The 21,003-nt window shown below is 49.6% G+C and overlaps 1 protein-coding gene across 2 annotated transcripts in view; it reads left to right on the plus strand.

Moving 5' to 3' along the window:
* The window catches only part of ARFGAP3 (ADP ribosylation factor GTPase activating protein 3), a 50,829-nt gene extending 36,355 nt beyond the window's left edge, over window positions 1-14,474 (plus strand). The window contains exons 12-15 of one of the 2 annotated variants that reach the window (XM_060112261.1): window positions 6,157-6,280; window positions 7,296-7,386; window positions 12,081-12,202; window positions 13,409-14,474. In XM_060112261.1, coding sequence (XP_059968244.1) covers window positions 6,157-6,280; window positions 7,296-7,386; window positions 12,081-12,202; window positions 13,409-13,426 — 355 coding nt within the window. In that variant the 3' untranslated portion in view covers window positions 13,427-14,474. The remainder of the gene's footprint in view (window positions 1-6,156; window positions 6,281-7,295; window positions 7,387-12,080; window positions 12,203-13,408) is intronic. The other variant, XM_060112260.1, reaches the window with a different exon arrangement.
* The last annotated feature ends 6,529 nt before the right edge of the window (window positions 14,475-21,003 follow it).

The following is a 21,003-nucleotide window of genomic DNA, read 5'->3' on the forward strand; positions in this document are numbered from 1 at the left end:
TATTTTTAACTTTTGTACGAACTCCCACACTGTTTTCCATGTGACTGTACTAATTTCCATTCCCACCAGTGGTGTACAAAGGTTCCCTTTTCTCCAGTCCTCACCAACGCTTATCTCACATCTTCTTGATAATAGCCATCCTAACAGGTATGAGGTGGTATATCTCACTGTGGTTTTTGATTTCCATTTCCCTGATGATCACTGATGTTGAACACTTTCTCATACACCTGTTGGCCTTAAACTTCCCTCTTAGTACTGCTTTTGCTATATCCCATAAGTGTTTCCATTTTTATTTGTTTTAAGCTATACTTTTTTCTTTTTTTTTTAATTGAAGTATGATTTACAATATTGTATTAGTTTCTTGTGTACAGCAAAGTGATTCAGATAGATAGATAGATAGATAGATGCAACTGAATATGTAAGAATATATATATATATATATATATATTCTTTTTCATATCCTTTTCCATTATAAGTTATTATAAGGTATTGAGTGTAGTTCGCTGTGCTATATAGTAGGACCATGTTGTTTATCTATTTTATTTTATTTTTTAGAAAATTGGTGGGATTTTTTTTTTAATTTATTTTATTTATTTATTTTTGGCTGCATTGGGTCTTCATTGCTGTGTGTGGGCTTTCTCTAGTTGTGGCAAGCGGGGTCTACTCTTCGTTGTGGTGCGTGGGCTTCCCACTGTGGTGGCTTCTCTTGTTGAAGAGCACGGGCTCTAGGTGCGTGGGCTTCAGTAGTTGTGGCACGTGGGCTCAGTAGTTGTGGCTCATGGGCTCTAGAGCACAGGCTCAGTAGTTGTGATGCACGGGCTTAGTTGCTTCGCGGCATGTGGGATCTTCCTGGACCAGGGCTCAAACCCATATCCCCTGCATTGGCAGGTGGATTCTTAACCACTGTGCCACCAGGGAAGCCCTCTGTTTTACATTGATATGTAGTAGTGATATCTGTTAATCCCAAACTCCTAATTTATCCCTTCCCCCAGCTTTCCCCTTTGGTAACCTTAAATTTGTTTTCTTTGTCAGTGAGTCTGTTTGTTTTGTAAATAAGTTCATTTGTATCATCTTTTTTAGATTCCACGTGTAAGTGATATCATATGCAATTTGTCTTTCTCTGTCTGACTTTCTTCACTTAGTATGATAATCTCCAGGTCCATCCATGTTGCTGCAGATGGCATTATTTCATTCTTTTTTATGGATGAGTAGTATTCCATTGCATACATATAAACCACATCTTCTTTATCCATTCATCTGTTGATGAACATTTAGGTTGCTTCCATGTCTTTGCTATTGTAAATAGTGCTGCTATGAACACTGGGGTGCATGTATCTTTTAGAATTAGAGTTTCTGCCTTTTCTGTATATATGCCCAGGAGTAGGATTGCTGGATCATATGGTAGCTCTATTTTTAGTTTTTTAAGGAACCTCCATACTGTTCTCCATAGTGGCTGCACCAACTTACATTCCCATCAACAGTGAAGGAGGGTTCCTTTTTCTCTACACCCTCTCCAGCAATTATTATTTGTAGACTTTTTGGTGATGGCCATTCTGACTAGTGTGAGGTGATACCTCATTATAGTTTTGATTTGCATTTCTCTAGTGATTAGTGATGTTGAGCATCTGTTGATGTGCCTGTTGGCCATCTGTATGTCTTCTTTGGATAAATGTCTATTTCTGCCCATTTTTTGATTGGATTGTTTGTGGGTTTTTTTGATATCGAGCTGTAGGAGCTGTTTTGTATATTTTGGAAATTAAGCCCTTGTTGGTCGCATCACTTGTAAATATTTTCTCCCATTCTGTAGGTTGTCTTTTCATTTTGTTTATGGTTTCCTTTACTGTGCAAAAGCTTATAAGTTTGATTAGGTCCCATTTGTTTACTTTCGCTTTTATTTCTTTTGCCTTGGGAGACTGACCTAAGAAAACATTGGTACAATTTATGTCAGAGAATGTTTTGCCTATGTTCTCTTCTAGGAGTTTTTCGGTGTCATGTCTTATATTTAAATCTTTAAGCCGTTTTGAGTTTATTTTTGTGTATGGTGTGAGGGAATGTTCTACTCCATTGATTTACAGCATCCAGCTTTCCCAACACCACTTGCTGAAGAGACTGTCTTTTCTCCATTGTGTATTCTTGGCTCCTTTGTTGAAGATTGTGTTTTAAGATATCCTTTAATTTCCCTTTTGATTTCTTCTTTGACCCATTGGTTGTTCAGGAGTGTGCTGTTTAATTTCCACCTATTGGTGGATTTTTTACTTTTCCTCCTGTTATTGATTTCTACTTTCATACTATTGTGGTTGGAAAAGATACTTAATGTGATTTCAACCTTCTTAAATTTGTTAAGACCTAAATATCATTCAGCTTTGTTTGTGACTTAGCCTGTGATTTATCCTGGAGAATGTTCTGTGTGTGCTTGAGAATGTGTGTTCTGCTGCTACAGGATGGAATGTCCTGAATATGTCTTTTGTTCCATTTGGTTCAAGTCCAGTTTTCCTTATTGATTTTCTGTCTGGATGATCTGTCCATCATTGAAAGTGGGGTATTAAAGTCCCCTATTATTATTGCAGTACTGTCTATTTCTCCCTTCAGATCTGTTAATATTTGCTTACTATATTTAAGCGTTCCTGTGTTGGGTGCATAAATATTTGCAATTGTTATTTCCTCCTGATGAATTAACCCTTTAATCATTCTATAATGACCTTTGTCTCTCGTTACAGTGTGTGACTTAAAGTTGGTTTTGTCTGTTATAAGTATGGCTCTCCCTGCTCTCTTTTGGTTTCCATTTATGTGGAATAGCTTTTTCCATCTCTTTACTTTCAGCCTATGTGTGTCCCTAAAGCTGAAGTGAGTCTCTTACAGGCAGTATATAGTTGTATCTTGTTTTTGTTTTTTTTTAATCCATTCAGACACTCTGTGTCTTTTGATTGGAGAATTTAACCTGTTTGCATTTGAAGTAATTGTTGATAGTTAAGGATGTACTATTGCCATCTCATTAACTGTTTCTTGGCTGTTTTTGTAGTTCTTCTATTCGTTGCTTCCTCTCTTGCTGTCTTCCTTTGTGATTTGATGATTTTCCATAGTGGTATGTTTTGATTCCTTTCTCTTTTTCTTTTGTGTTTCTACTATAGGTTTTTGCTTTGTGATTACCATGAGGCTTACATAAAACATCTTATAGTTATAGCAGTCTATTTTATATTTTAAGCTGATAACAATTTAGCTTAGATTGCATACAAAATCTCTACTCTTTTACTCTCCTTCCCTACATTTTATGTTTTTCATAACATAATTTACATCTTTTTATATTGTGTATCCACTAATAAATTATTGTAGCTATCGTTATTTTTACCACTTTTGTCTTTTAACCTTTATACTAGAGTTAAGTGATTTACACACCACTATTACAGTATTCGAGTGTTCTGAATTTGGCTATATGCTTACCTTCACCAGTGAGTTTTATACTTTCATATGTTTTCACGTTACTAATTAGCATCCTTTTATTTTAGCTTGAAGAACTCCTTCTAGCATTTCTTGTAGGACAAGTCTGGTGGCTGACAGTTGTTTTTGTTTTTGTTTTTCCAGCACTTTGAATATATCATCCCACGATATTCTGGCCTTCAGGATTTCTGCAGAGAAATATGCTTATAGCCTTACAGGGCTTCCATTTTATAGAATGAGTTTCTTTCTCTTGCTGATATCAAATTCTCTCTTTGTCTTTGATTTTAGACAGTTTTATTATACATTTCTTGGTGAAGATTTCTTTGGGTTGAATCTGTTTGGGGACCTCTGAGCTCCATGTATCTGGATGTCCGTATCTCTCTCCAGATTTGGAGAGTTTTTAGAGATTATTTCTTTAAATAAGCTTTCTGCCCCTTTCTTCCTCTCTTCTCTTCCTGGGACTCCCACAATGCATGAATTGTGTTCTTGATGGTGTCCCATAATTCACATAGGCTTCTTCACTCTTTTTCTTTTTCTTTTTTTCTTTTTTCTCTTCTGACTGGATAATTTCAAATGGGTTGTCTTCGAGTTCACAGATTCTTTCTTCTGCTTCAGCAGTCTGCAACCTTTTTGGCACCAGGGACCGGTTTTGTGGAAGACAATTTTTCCACGGACTGGGATTGAGGGGGGTGGGTGGTTTCAGGATGATTCAAGCGTATTACATTTATTGTGTACTTTATTCCTATTATTATTACATTATAATATATAATGAAATAATTATACAACTCACCGTAATGCAGAATCAGTGGGAGCCCTGAGCTTGTTTTCACTTGCCACTCACTGATAGGTTTTGTTTTGTTTTGTTTTGTTTTTTAAATTTATTTATTTTACCTATTTACTTATTTATTTTTTATTTTTGGCTGCGTTGGGTCTTCACTGCTGCGGGCCAGCCCTCTTCCAATTGCGGCGAGCAGGGCCACTCTTCGCTGCAGTGCACGGGCCTCTCAGCGCAGCAGCCTCTCTTGTTGCAGAGTATGGGCTCCAAGTACGTGGGCCTCAGTAGCTGTGACCCGTGGGCTCCAGAGTGCAGGCTCAGCAGTTGTGGTGCATGGGCCCAGATGCTCCACGGCACACGGGATCCTCCCAGACCAGGGCTCAAACCAGTGTCCCCTGCACTGGCAGGCGGACCCTCAACCACTGTACCACCAGGGAAGTCCCCACTGATAGGGTTTTGATATGAGTCTATAAGCAGTTGATTTATTATGGTCTCTGTGCAGTCACACCTCTCTGCTAATGATAACGTGTATTTGCAGCCGCTCCCCAGTGCTAGCATCACCGCCTCAGCTCCCTCTCAGATCATCAGGCATTAGATTCTCATAAGGAACGCACAACCTAGATCCCTCCCACGTGCAGTTCTGGTTCGAACCTACTGGGTTCGCGCTCCTATGAGAATCTAATGCGGCCGCTGATCTGACAGGAGGCGGAGCTCAGACGGTAATGCGAGCGATGGGAAGCGGTTATGATTTCTATCTCTATGTTGAACTTCTCATTTTATCTGTGTATTATTTCCCTGATTTTATTGAGTTGTCTGTGTTCTTGTAGGTTGATGAGCTTCCTTAAAACAATTATTCTGAATTCTTTGTCAGGCAATTCTTTGGGATCAGTTACTGGAAAATTATTGCTTCCCTTTGTGGTATCATGTTTCCTTGGTTTTTCATGTCCCTTGGAGTCTTGTGTTGCTGTCTTTGCATTTGAAGGAGCAATCACCTCCTCCAGTCTTTAGTGCCTGGCTTTGGGTGAGAAATACCTTCAATAGTCAGCCCTGCTAGAGATGCTGAGGCTTCCTCAGACCTTTTCTATGGATGCACTCACTCCACACTTCTTATTCCTTTTGGGGGGTGATGTCTTAGGATGGTATGTCTTCTCTCAGTCCCACAAAGCAGGGCCAGGTGCTGAGAGCCTCCTGCTTGCTTTCCCTAGGGTGGTGCCCTGAAATGCTCAAGTTTGTGTGCTTTCTGTGAATCCCACAGAGTTGGGCTGACTTTCTGCCCATGCTCACTTGCTGTCTGCAAAGGCCTGCCCTCACCATCCGCAGGGGCATGTGCAGGGAGCCAGCTGTGGGGCCAAAGGTGCATGGGTGAGGCATGCAGAGCATTGGAGGGCCAGTTGGGGGCTCCCCAGGCAAAGTGTATGCAGTGGTTTGTGAGCAGGCCTCCTTGTGGAGTTTGGGAAGTGGTTAGTGGAATCCACGCGGCTTTGATGAGTTCTGAGCCCTGGCTGCTCTGCTTCCAGCCTCCCCCAGCCCCTAAGCTGTGTTGGTCACCTCAGTATCCTGGGTGGGATGAGAAAGAAAGAGGCACACTTGGCAATGTCCCACACAGCTGGGGAGACCAGGCACCCGCTCACCACCCTCTCACCTTCCCCCATGGGAGAAATCGCAGGCCCCGTGGATCTCTCTTGGCACTGAGCTGTGCTGCCTTGGAGGAGGAGTGACATGGGCCCAGTGAAACTATTCCTCTTACCCTCTTTAATGCATCCAGGCTTGGATTTTTTCCTCCGGCAGAGTGCTGGACCCTCTCTGCTGGACTCCTGGACTCCCACAAAGGCATTCTCATCTGTGGGCAATGGTCAAGACCAGTGTTCTCTAAGGGGTGATGGTAGAAAACTCCTAGTGCACCACCTTACTGACGTCATTCCTGTTTTGGCTGTTGCTAACTGCAGACCTACTGCTCGCCGCAAGCCAGACTACGAGCCAGTTGAAAATACAGATGAGGCCCAGAAGAAGTTTGGCAACGTCAAAGCCATTTCCTCAGATATGTACTTTGGAAGACAAGCCAAAGCTGATGTAAGTGCCCAGGGAGTTTCTGTGTGGTCCCCACAGAGCAGGAAGCCAGCAGGGCCACGGGAGGTGTGGGAGGAGGTGCTGGATGCTGAGTGAGATGGAGTCAGGCTGCAAGGGACCCCTGTCCCTAGAGTGCTGGAGCAGGACTCGAACCCAGGTCTTTCTGACTAATCGCCCCACTTTGCCGCTCCAGCTAGAGGAGTGATTGGAAGGTAGGGACAGTGTCTCATATTTCTCTTATTCCTTTCTCAGTGTTTTGAATAGCCATCCATTCGATATCTTTTGAGTAAATTTCAGGAGATTTTTGATACACCTGTAATTTACTTAGCAATTTTTTAACCATAGTCAAATGAAGTATATAGATAGATTCTCGAGGGTAGGTATATTTATTTTCAGAAAAGAGATCATTGCCTCTTTTCTCAGAAATGTTAATGAGCTTATCTTAGTGGAGTCTGGCTAAGCAGTAAGACTCAAATGGAAATGGGGAGCTTAAAGCTTTCCTTTTAATTGTGAAGCACTAATGTGCTTACGCAAAACTCTTAGAGATACGTGTTATTACTAGGCTTCTTGCTCGATACAGAGAAGAATTATTTCCTAAAGTGTACCGATTTTATTTTGTAGCAGTAGAAATTCCACTAGCATTTTGAGTGTATTTAGTGTTGCCACTTGGCTATTCTCCACCCACTAAAATCTACCTTGTTTTAAAGTTGACAACATTCAAGTTCAGTTAGGAAATAACATAAGGCTATGGGGAGAGAGCTTCTTGGACTGGCCTTTCCTGGCAGCTGGGTGAGAGCAGCACCTGACAAGAGCTGTCCCTGTCGCTCTCCCTCTGGGTCCCCCTCCACTGACCGCTGTTGGCCGTGGCGTTGTGCGTTCATCTGTCTGCTTGTGACCTGCAGGACGTGAGCGTCATGCCGGCCCCCAGCCCGGCCGTGATGGCTCCTCAGTGATTCTTTCTGCAAAACTGCTCGTGGTTTTTGGAGCCTAATGTTTCTTTTCTCCTGCTCTTCTCTAGTATGAAACCAGGGCTCGGCTGGAGAGGCTTTCGGCAAGTTCCTCCATCAGCTCTGCTGACCTGTTTGATGAGCAGAGGAAGCAGACGGCAGGTAACGCGGGGAAGGGCCGGCGGGTAACGAGGCTGGTCTCCGCCGTGGCTGCAGCATGAACACGTTTTCTCTGGATAGGACTTTTTACTTTACCAGGATTGTTAGCAGCTATTCTTTGATGCTCCTATGGCCTCTGTAAGTCAGGCAGAGCAGAAGTTGTTATTCCAGGCTTTGCATGTCATGGAATTTAAGCGACGTCCCCAAAGTTACCCGGCATGTCGTCTCCCTGAACTGTCATCACGGGCGGTGGGGTGCCGAGCATGGTGTGAACCTGGTGTCTGGCTCGTGTGGTGTCACAGCCTTGGAGGGGACAGCCCTGGGCTCCCGTGTGATGGGACCCACTCCCTAACTGTGAGACCTGGGGGATTTCAGGTCACCTTTAGCCTCGGTCTCCTCCTCTGTAAAATGGGTGGGTAATATCCATACCTACCTCACCAGTTTGTACTGAGGCTGAAATGAGGTCCTTTATGTAAAGTGTCACCTCGGGGTCTGGCACATGTCAGACTCTCCCAGGCCCCTCCCGGACCCCAGGGGTAGTCAGAGCAGATAGAACAGGTGAGTCCACCAGCCTCCACCTCCCAGGGGAGACAGAATGGGGCTTTGGAGCCAGGCAGGTGGAGAGGAGGGTCTAGACCCCGATGAGGAGATGTCTGGGCTCCCCCAGGGAGTAAGCCTCGGCACACAGGCCCATCACGGGCGTCCAGAACCAAGCGCCTCTCTGCTTGTCCCTCTGACCCTGAGCTGTAGGAAAGCCGTGTTCCAGTCCCAGTCAGCCCTGAGTCAGGCCTCGGGGGTAAGGGGAGGGCCATGTGTCCCCCTTGTGCCACGGCCGACATTCAAGGAGCAGGGTCCTCTGAGGTCATTTCAGGAGCCCACTCGTCAGCAGGAGCACCCAAGCTGGGGGGAACCTCCAAGGCCTTCAAGGCCCGGGACCACCTGCACCCCTCGTCTCCAACCCTGGAGGAGCTGGGCGTGGGCATGGAGGGACCCCACGTGGGCAGCCGCTGGGCCTTGCAGCCACAGAGAACAACTGTTTTCTGAGTCCAGAGAGAAACAGCCTCAACCGAGAAGGTCATGGGGGAGACCCGAATGCCTGGGGCCTTCCGTGTTGGGGTTTGGGGGTGTTTCAAGAGCCACCGTGGCCCCCGGGGTGAAGCGGGCACTGCCAGGCTGCTGTGCTGCAGTGAGAGGAGGGTTCTAGCCAGGTGGGTGGACCAGAGACCTGCGGAACGCAGGCCCCGTGCGCGGCCCCTGGGCAGGGAGCGTCCTAGGCCACCCTCTGGCCTCCAGCAGGAGGAGCTGCTTTCTGACTGGCCGTTTCCTGCACTGGGCCTGGGTTGGGGCAGGTGTGGCTCAAGGACTTGTGTTCTTATATGCGAACTTTCGGTGCCCTGGCCTCTTGTCAGGGCACTTCCTTGTGCGGCCACCCCTGGCAGAGGGGTGCTCGGCTCCTGTGGAGGGCTCCCAGGGTCCCACCTCCACCCGCCGTGGGTCAGTGCTGGGCTGCCTCATGGGCACCCTGGCACAGCGGCAGGGCAGTCCAGAGAACCTAACAGGTTGAAACTCATCCCTGGCCGTGTGTGTTTTTGTAATTCAAGTTACTGGAAGTTTCACTCTGAAACATTACAATTTGTTAAAAAGCCTTTCAGGGCTTACCTGGTAGCACAGTGGTTGAGAGTCCGCCTGCCGATGCAGGGGACACGGGTTCGTGCCCCGGTCCGGGAGGATCCCACATGCTGCGGAGCAGCTAGGCCCGTGAGCCATGGCCGCTGAGCCTGCGCGTCCAGAGCCTGTGCTCCGCAACGGGAGAGACCACAACAGTGAGAGGCCCACGTACAGAAAAAAAAAAAAAAAAAAAAAAAAAACCTTTCAGAGATCAAATGAGCAGACTTTCCAATTGTTGAAGGAAGGTTGCAGCCAGCGATGACGTTTACTTCCTGTCCCCTTTCAGAGAACAAAGGTCCATTGATTTTTTTGGCCCTCTGTAGGTCCCAGACAAGCTCCCGTCCTGGGGACTCGCAGCCCTGATAGGACCATCCTGGGGTGCAAGGCTGCCCAGGGACCCTCAGCCCCTCCCCAGCGGCCAGTGGTCCTGCTGGCAGCACCTGCCCTCCCTCCCCCTCCCTCCTCCATCCCAAACCCAGATGGTTCAGACCACGATTACCCTCATTCTGCATCTCTCATCAGATGCCTTTAGTAACTGCTCTAAATGCAAGCGCACTGAACAATTCTCATTAAATATTTACTTTTATTTAGAATGCATTTCAGCAAAGAGCAAAAGCTGGTTTTAAGAGAGTATTCTGTGTTCCTTATCTTAAATGTTTCCCCATCCGTGAAATATCAGTGCCACTGGGTAGATCACCTTTATAATTTCTTCAGGGTTAAGGGGAAGATGGCTCCAAATTAGAAATGCCTCCTGGTGAAGTGAAATACTTCCTGGGGGCGTGCTTTAACCCTGGCTTTGCTCCGAGGCTGTTCCCTTCCACAGTCTTGGAGGGAGTGGATGAGGAGCACATGTAAGCATCCACAGCTGGCACAGTGTCCATCCTTGCCGTCACTCCAGAGCAGGGTCAGTTGGGGGATGGGGGACGGCCATCGCTGTGCACTGCCTCAGAGGGACCCAGATGACAGAGCGGAGGTGGCTTTTTTCTTTGTTGAGAGCGGTGTCGGAACAAAAGAAGCTGGAAACCCAGCTTGCCCCTCAGGTGTGTTTCTTTCCAAAACCTGATTCTGATCATTTGAGTCTGAACAGGGCCACCCGGGAAGCCCAGGGCGCTGCAGACAGACACCTCTGTCCGGGCTCGGTGCGCACTGCCCAGGGTCGTAGGGGCTTCTGGCGCGTTTGCTATTGTCCCTGGGTCTCGAGGCTCCCTGGAGGCACCTCGGCCACTCTCTCCTTTCCTCCTGGCTCTGGCCCGGGGTCCAGGAGCCTGGCCTCTTTGGGCCTGTCGGCCTCCAAAACACTGGCTTCAGTCATCCGTCGGGCGGTTTTGTTTGGTGATTTGCTGTACATATTTGCCATACGTCACAGCTGTGCAGTGCTGTCGCCAACCAGGCTCAGTTACACAAACCGGAGTCTTGTCAACCTGAGCAAAAAGAAGGGGCGTCTGTGCGCCCGAGTGGAGCAGCCACCGCAGCGCTTTGGTTCCACGTTAAACCTCCTGCCTCAGCTGTGCTCTCCTCTTTCAACGTTTCTCGAGTTGGAAGCTTGTAAGTGGAGGCGCTCCTGCTGAGGTCACCTCCGCTGACCTCTGGGGCACAGCTCCCTCGCCACTCCGGACCTCGCCACGCCATGGAGCAGCTGTGACTCTGGCCCTTTGCACTCAGGATGTCACACTAGCTCTTCATTTCCTCTCAGATTCATCTTACTGGCTGGTAGCACCACTGTGCTGGGCTTTGAACCCAAGTCCCGTCACTGGGCTGGGCTGTCGCTCTGTCATTGGCAAAGGGCTACAAGACTCTAAAATGTCACCCAGAGGCAGAGAGGAGAAGCAGCCGCACCTGTGGGCCCTCCCCGAGTGCTGGGCACGGGACGGCGCTGTGGGAAGACACACTGTCTCTCCTGGATGGCGTCCTTGCTGGAGGGTAAATGCGTGCCTCCTATTTGGTTCTTGGAAAGGGACCTGGCTTCTGCTGCTGCTTAAGGGGCAGGCGGGGGTAGAGTGACCTGTGGAGCCGAGGGGCAGCTGGGCTGGCTCCCTGGAGGCTCTGCAGGGTTTGCGTTCTCTCACAAAGTCTCAGAGCCCCTCCGGCACCTTATCACAGCTGTGCGACAAAAGTGCGCCACAAAAGCCCATCTGTCAGCTCTAGGGACCCCTTTATGTGTGACAACTCTGATGCGCTTCACCTGTGTGCAATATGGTGCTGTCTGTGTTGGGACAACCAAAACTTCAGCAACAGAAACCCAGCCGACAGCGGCCTCGGTGAGGGTGAGGGGTCGGCCCCTCCCTGGGAGCGCTGGCAGTGCGCTTGGCCCTGCTGAGTCGGCAGACAGCCTCACCCACCCATCTGCCTTTCCTCCTGGGGTGAGCCTCCTCCTGCACTGCCAGAGGCTTCCTTCTTCCCTCCCTGAGGAAGGAGTGGGAGGGGGCAGTCCTAGTCACAGACAGCTGCAGCGGCGCCTCGTCCCCACCAGTCACCCCAGAGCAAGCAAACGGCTCCCCTCCCTTGAGAATGCGGGAATCCAGGAAGGCTCTGATTGGCTAGGTCTGGGTCACGTGCCCACGCGTGGTTTAGGGGGCTGGGGGAGAGACCTCCCGCAGAGGAAGGGAGGCGGGCTTTTACCAAAAGGGGGAAGGGATGCTGAGTCCGAAAAACCCACAGATGTCCGCCCATCTGCCATTTACTGAGTACTTCTCTGTCAGGTCTTGTGTTAAGTGCCTGGAGGAAACGGGCCCAGAGAGGGAAAGGAACCTCTCCAAAGGCACACAGCTTGGAAGTGGCAGTGCCAGTATTTGAACCCGTGGTGGTCCTAAGACCTAGTGCTGCATCTTCTCTCACCGTGGGGTCTTGCAGCTGCTTCGTGGTATGGCTGGCGCTGAAACCCACCGCAGGCTCTTTTTCCCTTAATCACAGCTGCTGCTTATGGGCAGCTGGAGGGGAGGGGGGCCGAGTTCTCCAAAGCCATCGGGTCCCTGGACACTGGCTGTGCCATCCCTGCAGTAGTGACGAGCCAGTGTCTGCTCTGTGTGCAGGAAACTACAACCTCACGAGCATGCTGCCCACAGCCCCCGACATGGCCCAGTTTAAGCAGGGAGTGAGATCCGTTGCTGGAAAGCTCTCCGTCTTTGCTAACGGAGTCATGACTTCGATTCAGGTTAGTGAAACGGGGATGACGTTAACTGAGGTTGATGGTGGGTTCATAATTTTGAAAATGAGATTCAGACCACTCTTCAAATGCTGGAAAATCAGCTTTTATATTATTGATTTATATGTTTGCTACAGTGTAACCCAGGACATCATGAAAACCAGAAATTATAATTTCATATTTGTTTAAATTTTCTAATTTATGACTCTAGAGGAATTGTTACAGGAATTGTCATGATCATGACCTACTTTTTTCCTATATTGAAACAGAAATATTAAGAAGAAAATAAAAAATTACCCATAATCCCACCTCACATGGCAGGCTCCCGTTAATATTTTGGTTTATTCTATTTTAATTCTAGATTTCTGTGCATACCTGTTTAACATTTTTAAAGGATTATATGGTGTCTGTGGTTTTGCATCCTCTTCTTTCTTCATGATGTTTTGTTATAGGCACTTAAATTCAGAAACCACATTCTGTTGAGTGAAAATAGATGTAATTTATTTAAATATTCCCCGAGTTGGGTATTTAGATTGTATTTCAATCTTTTGAAGGAGGCAAGGGTGGAACATGCTCATGTATAACGCTTTAAGGCTGGCTCTGATTATACGAAAGCTATTTGGTGAACCTTCTTGCTTACGTCACGTTATTTTAGGACGCTATTATTAAAGTAAAACATGGCTGTAGGGAGTAGGACCTAATCGACGTGGACTCTGCTGCCTCTGAAGGGGGCTCCCGGGTTGGGGAGGTGCCCCCACTGTGGAGAGTTCCTCGGCCCTGGGGCTCCTGCTGTTGGTGACACAACCTTTGGTTAGAATTTGCAGAGCTCTTTCACGTCCCTTAGGTCAGCCGAGCCCACATCAGTCCTTCCACGGAGGTGACATCCCTATTTTTTATAGGTGATCATCCCCAGTTTATGGATTGAAAAACAGGCACAGAGAGGTTAAGGTGCTCCTGCAAGATCACTCAGCTGAGCCAGAATTTCAGGGTTCCTCTGTCCCCCCATCACACCTGCCCCCTGGAGGGCGCACCATGGGGCCCTGCACCCCTCACCGTCCTTCCCACAGCCCAGGGGTGGCAGCGCGGGCGCCAGGAGCTCCCAGTTCCCCCTTCCTCGGGTGCAGGTTCCCCTCACTGCGGCACCCCTTTTGGTGACGCTGAGAACGAGGAACTGATGCTGATAGTCGTAAACTTCCATGTTGGTTCTTTCTGTAGGATCGCTATGGTTCTTAATACTGACGTTGCGATATGTATTTCCTGGAGAAATTCCTCTTTAAATGAACCGGTGACCACATCACAGACTGCAGTGAAGACCAGCCAGTTTTGTGGATTGTTTTGCTACTTTTTCACAGGGTATACATACATCACTGATTTTTAATATTTCTTTTGAGAAATTGTTATTTTTGATGTAGTAGAAGCTTCCCTGCGATTTCTGTTTTGCGTGAATTCCTGCACACACCTTCCTTCTGGCATATCCGTTGCACACCCCTGCTTTATTTTCTTGGACTCTTTGGTTCCAACAGCTGGGGGTCTGGGAACAAGGGCTCCTCCACCTCTCCTTGGGGGCGGGGGTGTCTCAGTGCTGTGAGGCTCATGGGCTAAGGGTTACCAGCATCAGCTGATACGAGGAAGGCCTGGAGAAACAAAATTCACGACATATATTTCATTAAAAAGGGAACAAAAAATAAAAACAAAAGACCAAAAATGGCTGGTGTCTAATTTGACAGATTGCTTCATTTATATTTCCACATATTAAGGTGATTTCAAAATACTGTTTAAAGACGTCTGTCCCTTTGAAATTGTTTATTTTGGATGATCGACAAATTTAAAAATAATTTTCAGTGAGTGCTTTTAACAGCCTAAGCTTCTGCACTGCCAAGCAAATTAATCTTTTGACAAGGCATTGCTGTTTGAATTTATGAGAAATGTAAGATGAGAACTCCCTAAGTGCATTTATAAATTGATACAGTGTACAGAAGTAAAAATGAATACGGTAAGAAGACACACCCACAGAAAATATTCCAGTACATGGTAAAATAGCGATTGTAATTGGGTAGTTTTCTTAACATCTTTTATCTTAATCTTGGTTTTCAAAAAATTACAGAATGTGTACAAATGAATAAAAGAAAAATAATTTGGCTGTGTTTTAGACAGCATTAGAATATATTGTTCAGCACATTAAAATATATTTGGAATTTGATGAACCAGAAATGTGGTTTCAACTGAATATTTTGTGAATTTTTCTTAAAAGCTCAAATTTGTAGACTTCTAAATATAATAAACAGTTGCGGCAGATCGTGTTGCCTACTTTTTTTTTTAACGAAAGCTTTCCTAATGAATCATAAATCAGAGCTCATGGTGTAACATTGGTGCGCACTTGATTAGCACGTAATTCCAGATGGATCTGTTTTTAGTGTGTGTGTGAGGCCTGAGGTGCAGCTGTCCTGAACTGGGATGTTGTCCATAGCGCCGGAGCAGGGCGGGAGCCCTTGTTGGAAGTGAGGGTGTGCAGAGTGGCGTCTTTCAGGCCCAAAACGCTGCTCTAACAAGGTGCCACAGCCCAGACAGCCTAAATGGTGGAATGTACTTTCTCACAGTCCTGGAGGCGAGAAGTGCAGGGTCAGGGTGGTTTTGGAAAGGACTCTTTCCCTGCCTTGCAGACAGCTGCCTTCTCTTCTGTGTCTCACCCGGCCTTTCCTCGGAGGGAGCCAGAGGTCCCTCTGTTGTCCCTCCCCCTTATTATAAGGGCACAGTCCTGTGGGCTCTGGGCCCCTTTAACCTTAATTACCTCCTTAAAGGCCCCATCTCCAAATGCAGGCATGTTGAACTTTAGAGGGACACAATTCCATCCATAGCAGTGTCCATGAGACGCTCCCACACTGAGTTAACCCTGCTCCAGGCTGGGGCCTGGGCTCAGTCCAACTGCAGGAAAACCTCCGAGCAGGTTATGTTCCCATTTTACAGAGGGAGCGAGTGAGACTCAGTGAAAGGTCCTCCCCCGACTCTGAATGTGGCCTTGCTTTTCTCCATCATTGAACTTCTTCACACAAAGGGCCTCTGGACTGCAGGGCCGGGGCTGGCAGGAGCCCCATCTGGGTGGGCTCGCCCCACCTCACAGCACTACTCGCCCCATGGTGTTTTGTTTCATAATCAATTTGCGTGAGTGCTTCAAATAGTAAAGATGTTAGTTAATAATTGCTCTAACAAATCACATTTGGGATCTATTGATTAAAAAAGAAAATGGTGGGCTTCCCTGGTGGCGCAGCGGTTAAGAATCTGCCTGCCAATCCATGGGACACGGGTTCGAGCCCTGGTCCGTGAAGATCCCACATGCCACGGAGCAACTAAGCCCATGCGCCACAACTACTGAGCCTGCGCTCTGGAGCCCGCGAGCCACAACTACTGAGCCTGTGTGCTGCAACTACTGAAGCCCGTGTGCCTAGAGCCCGTGCTCCACAACAAGAGAAGCCACCGCAATGAGCAGCCCGCGCACCGCAACGAAGAGTAGACCCCGCTCACCACAACTAGAGAAAGCCTGTGCGCAGCAACGAAGACCCAATGCAGCCAAAAATAAATTAATTAATTAATTTTTTTAAAAAGAAAGTAAATGGTGATATGACAGTCCAAGGACCTGAAGGAAACTGGCCGAGATTGGGCTGTAGGGTTAAGCAGTGGTGCTTTGAAAAAGATATTTATTATGCTTTTGTTCTTGAGAGCAAAGCCAGTGAGGGCCAGGAATTTCTGTGAAATTGGGAAAAGCAAAGGGAGAGAAAGGGGAAGGGGAAGGGGATGTTTTACCAGAACAAGCTCTCTGTGAAAATGCAGCATTTTCTGATCACCTTGAAGAGCTGTTGGGAATGTAGGTAAACGGATGTGAATGGAGATGTAGGTGCTGCCTGGAGGGGGCTTTCCCAGTGAGCTTGAACACAACAGTGAGACCACGGGGGCTCCCAGAGGGGTGGGGAGCCTGGGGGCCCTGGGTGACGCTGGGGGCCCGAGTAGAGCCGACCTGAAGGCCTCAGACGGACGCCAGGACTCCGGCCAGACTCCCCCCTCCCACTTGCTTACAGGCAGTTTGAGGCTTCAGTACACCTGTGTCCTTCTCGCCTCTGGACGCTCAGCCTGAACACCTGGCTCCAATGTGACTCTCCCCCAAATCGTGTGACGCCACCTTGGGACCCCACGGTCTCCTCGCGGGCCCCTTCCAGCTGTCAGCGCCTCCCCAAGACCTCCACTGTGCCGGGCCCCTCCGGCCCCTCCACTGGGCCGGCCTCCTGGGTGCTGGCCAGCGTGCCCCTCCTCCCACCTAAGGCCCCACCCTCAGGTCTTCTTCCTTCTCAGTGACCCCAATCTCCCTTCTAGAAATTGCAGCCCTCCCCCGACACTTCTGATGCCCCAGTCCTGCTCTCCTTTCGCCTTTTCCCGCAGTTCCCTCCCTCGTCCTGTTTGTTGATTGTGTCTTCCCAGCACCGGTAGAAACACAAGCGCCCAGAGGACAGGATTGTTGGTCCATCTGGTTCGCGGGTTCTGCCAGTGCCTAGAACCATGCTGGAACACATTTTGAGGGAAGGAATTCCGTCTTCCCAGCCCCAGCCCCGCCCTGCAGAGGGGGATGTGCTAGTGGGACAGGAGATGCTGAAGCAGGAGCCGAGCCGGGGCCTCAGGCAGGACGCTGGGGCTCGAACCCTGGACAGACTCAACCCGACACCACTAACCCTGTGCCGCAAACCCTGTTTTAGGCACATTGTCCAGCCATCTCTTTCACCACCACTCGTTTTGGTTTGTTCACAGCGCTTTCCCTGCCCACACCCCCAAGAGCCCGGCGGGCCCACTGCCACAAAAAGCAGGTTGCTAAGGTGAGCAGATGGGTGACAACCTCCCAGGACACACGGTGGGCAGCGGCAGTGGCGTAAGAGGATTCGGGAAGCCCGGCGTCTGGGTCTGGGTCTGCCACTGGGACTCAGGGTGGACCGTGACCTCCCAGGGTCAGACCCTGAGGCCCCAGCCCTCCCCAGCGGTGCTCCTGCGCTCAGGATGTGGGGTCACTGACCTTCCTCCAGACCCGAAAACTGCTCTGCTCTCTGTGGTTACGTGGCTCAGACACGCTTGTTTGCACTGAGTCATGTGATCGATTTACAAAGGCACCTGTGCTTTCTCCCGTCCCTTCCATTCCGGGTCCATTTTCCTCTATTTGTAGTTCTTATCGTTCTGCCCGCCCAGGTCGTTTGTCTCGCTGAAAACAACAGGGCAGTGGCAGCAACACCAGCCCGTGGGCCCGGCCTGGACAGATGGATGGACAGACGGGCGGAGACACCGGGGGTATCTCTGACCACACAGGCTCCTCCCCTGGCCACCACCCTCTGTGCTGGTCCCTCTCCGGGGCCCGAGGCGCCGGGTCATGGGGGCCCCCTGCGCGCTGTGTGTCCCAGCTTTGCCCTGAGGATTTGGTGCTGACTCCCCACGCCTGAGTCACCCTTTTCCTGCCCCGTCCCCACCCTGCTGCCTGCACTAGACATGAGCTCAGTCTTCTGAGCGCCCAGTTCCTCTCTCGCACTCTCGGACCATCCTGTCGGCTGGGTCACTTCGCCCTCGTCTGCACCACGCACCGCAGGTGTGGGCACTGGCCTCCCTTTCAGCGGCGCAGACGGCCCCAGGCCGCACGTGGGGCTCAGGCACCCAGGGCTCCCCCTGAGTTTAGGTGAACCCTGCCGGGGCATTCGAGTCCACCCCTCCTCCCTCACACCGGCCCCTGCGACCCCTCGCCTCCCCCAACGCACCCGCACCTGGTCCCCCAAGGACCACCGGGGCCTTGGTGAGGGCGGCACCTGCCAAGCCCCTGCCCCGCTGCTCTGGCCGCCCTGCTGCTGCGCCCACCTTCCGCATGCGGAGAGCTAGTGCAGAGCCTCCTTCCCACGTGTGCCCAGCCCCACGGCCTCCACCCGAGCTGGCCCCCGCTGTCCCCGGCCAGGGGGACTCTGCAGCCCCGGGGGCTCCTCCTCCAGCTGCTCACTTACACACACAGGCCCTGCCGCCCCCGCAGCTCGTGCCCTCCGCCAGCTGCCTCAGAGTGGTCCACAGACCCCTCGGGTCGCCTCCCCGTCGGCCCCCTGCGGGCCCAGGGGCAGCCAGGCTCTGTCCCTCCTCTGGGCCTTTCCCCAGTGGCGGCCTCTGCTGGGAATAACCCTCACGGGTGGTGGTGAAGAGCTTGTTCAGGAGGTGAACAGCCTACGAGGGGCAGTGACAGTCTCCCCGCTTCATCGTCCAAATGGGGAGGAGAGCAGGGCCCACCGCCTCACGGGCGATGGGAGGAACCACAGGAAGTGCATGAGGCGCCTAGTGGGGCCCCCCCTGCACACAGTAGGCCTGCAGCTTGGGCCCTTGGGTGAGGCCCCTGAAGGTAGGTAAGCATCCCTGCCTTTCTTCACAGAGAAAGCACGGAGGCACGGAGTATGCCCAGGATGTGCTCAGGTCACATGGGTAAATGCGGGTATGGGGGGTGCCAGCCTGGGGTCCCCCTCTGCAGGGCGGCCTCACTGAAGTGGTCTCACTGCTTCCTTCACTGAAGCACCCACCGTGTGCTCTCAACACACACCCGAGTGACCATCATCCAGTGCCCAGCAGGCTCCCTGTGCCCATTCTGTCCCTGTTCAGGCCTCTATCCTGCCCCCTCCCCGAGTTCCTCAGGCTTTGGAGGGGAGGCTGAGAGAGGCCCAACCTGGCTTCAGGGTAGTAAGTGTAGGGGCGGAAAAATTCTTCTTCCTTCTGCCCTCCTAGGTTCTCTGGCCGGGGCCCTGTAAAATTAGACTGACTAAAGGCAGATTAACAAGAGAAAAGCAAACACAATTGTGTTAACACGTGTATTGCACATACACCTGGGAGCACCTGTGGTTAGGACCAAGGTTTCTATTGCATCTTTTTTTTTTTTTTAATAAATTTATTTTATTTATTTATTTTTGGCTGCGTCGGGTCTTGGTTGTTGCGCGCGGGCTTTCTCTGGTTGTAGCGAGCAGAGGCTACTCTTCGTTGAGCTGTGGAGGCTGCTCATTGCGGTGGCTTCTCTTGTTGCGGAGCACGGGCTCTAGGTGCGCAGGCTCAGTAGTTGTGGCTCGCAAAATACCTTCACAGCAGCACCTGGATTAGTGTTTTTTTGCTTTTTTAAAATTTTATTTATTTATTTAATTTTGGGGGTGTTGGGTCTTTGTTGCTGCACGCAGGCTTTCTCTAGTTGTGGCGAGCGAGGGCTACGCTTCGTTGCGGTGCGCGGGCTTCTCATTGTGGTGGCTTCTCTTGCTGCAGAGCGCGGGCTCTAGGTGCATGGGCTTCAGTAGTTGTGGTGCGAGGGCTTAGTTGCTCTGCGGCATGTGGGATCTTCCCAGACCAGGGCTCAAACCCGTGTCCCCTGCATTGGCAGGCAGATTCTTAACCACTGCACCACCAGGGAAGTCTTGGATTAGTGTTTGATCGAATAGCTGGGCGCTATAGCCCAGCTACATTGACATAAAACTGACCATTGCAGGTTCCAGTCAACCCCGATGGCCTATAGAATTTTCCAGTTTAGTAGAAATGAAGAATCAGGAACCAACATGATCTAAGGCTTGATATGCATCCTAAATCTGGGGAAAAATGCATTTAGGAATAGCTGTCAACCTGTCAGCTTTCTCCTGGGGACAGGATTTGGAGTTGGTTTTTAAATTATTACGGTTTTTTTTTTTTAAGTAAGTTCTCGAATTAAGTATTCCATGACTACAAAGATACACACAGCACAATGGATTTTCACAAGTGATGCCTCCATAAAACCAGCACCAGAAAGTCTCCTTGGGCCCCTTCCCAGTCACCATCTCCCATTGTGAGGTCTTCTCAAACCGCAGTCAGCATTGCCTGCTTTGTTCTTTTTTGTGTGTCTACATTTTCTCACTCAAAATTGTATTGGTGGCCTTTGTCCACACGGTTGTTGTGGTGTGATTTGCTCACTTTCAGTGCTACTTTTCCATTTTGTGGAATACACCACAGGTGTGTATCCATTCTCTTGTTGAGACTTTTGGGTTGTTTCTGGTTTGGGGTTATTATGAATGAAGCTGCTATGAGCCTTCAGGTATGAGATTTGTGGGGGAACATCTGTGCACTTTCTGTCGTATGTACCTACGGGTAGAACTGCTAGGCCATAGGGTGTGTGTCTTCGGAAGATATTGCCAAAATGTTTTCCAGAGAGGCTGTAACCATGGGCACACTCACCAGCAGCGTGGGTGTCCCAGTTCCTCCCCCTCCAGTCTCACCGGCAGTGAGTGGCGTCTGTCTTTTAACTCGAAACCTGCTGGCGGGTGAACAGTGCTATGATGTGGCAGCATACCTTGAACCTCATCCCTGGTGACTAACACATCTGCACATCCACGCTTTGATTACTGACCTTTTCCAGATCCTCTTCTGTGAAGTCATGCACTCCTGTTTTGATCTTCTTTATCATATTGATTTGTAGGAGTTTCCTATATATTCTAGATACAGACCTTTGTCATAAATTTATATTGCAAATATCTTTTTTCTTGATTATTTATTTATTTATTTTTGGCTGCGCTGGGTCTTTGCTGCTGCACGCGGGCTTTCTCTAGTTGCAGCGAGCAGGGTAGCGCTACTCTTTGTTGCGGTGCGCGGGCTTCTCATTGCAGTGGCTTCTCTTGTTGCGGAGAACTGGCTCTAGGTGCGTGAGCTTCAGTAGTTTGGCACACGGGCTCAGTAGTTGTGGCTCGCGGGCTCTAGAGCGCAGGCTCAGTAGTTGTGGTGCACAGCTTAGTTGCTCTGCAGCATGTGGGATCTCC

This window comes from Mesoplodon densirostris, chromosome 11 (genome assembly GCF_025265405.1).
Source record: "Mesoplodon densirostris isolate mMesDen1 chromosome 11, mMesDen1 primary haplotype, whole genome shotgun sequence".
NCBI classification, from domain to species: Eukaryota; Metazoa; Chordata; class Mammalia; order Artiodactyla; family Ziphiidae; genus Mesoplodon; species Mesoplodon densirostris.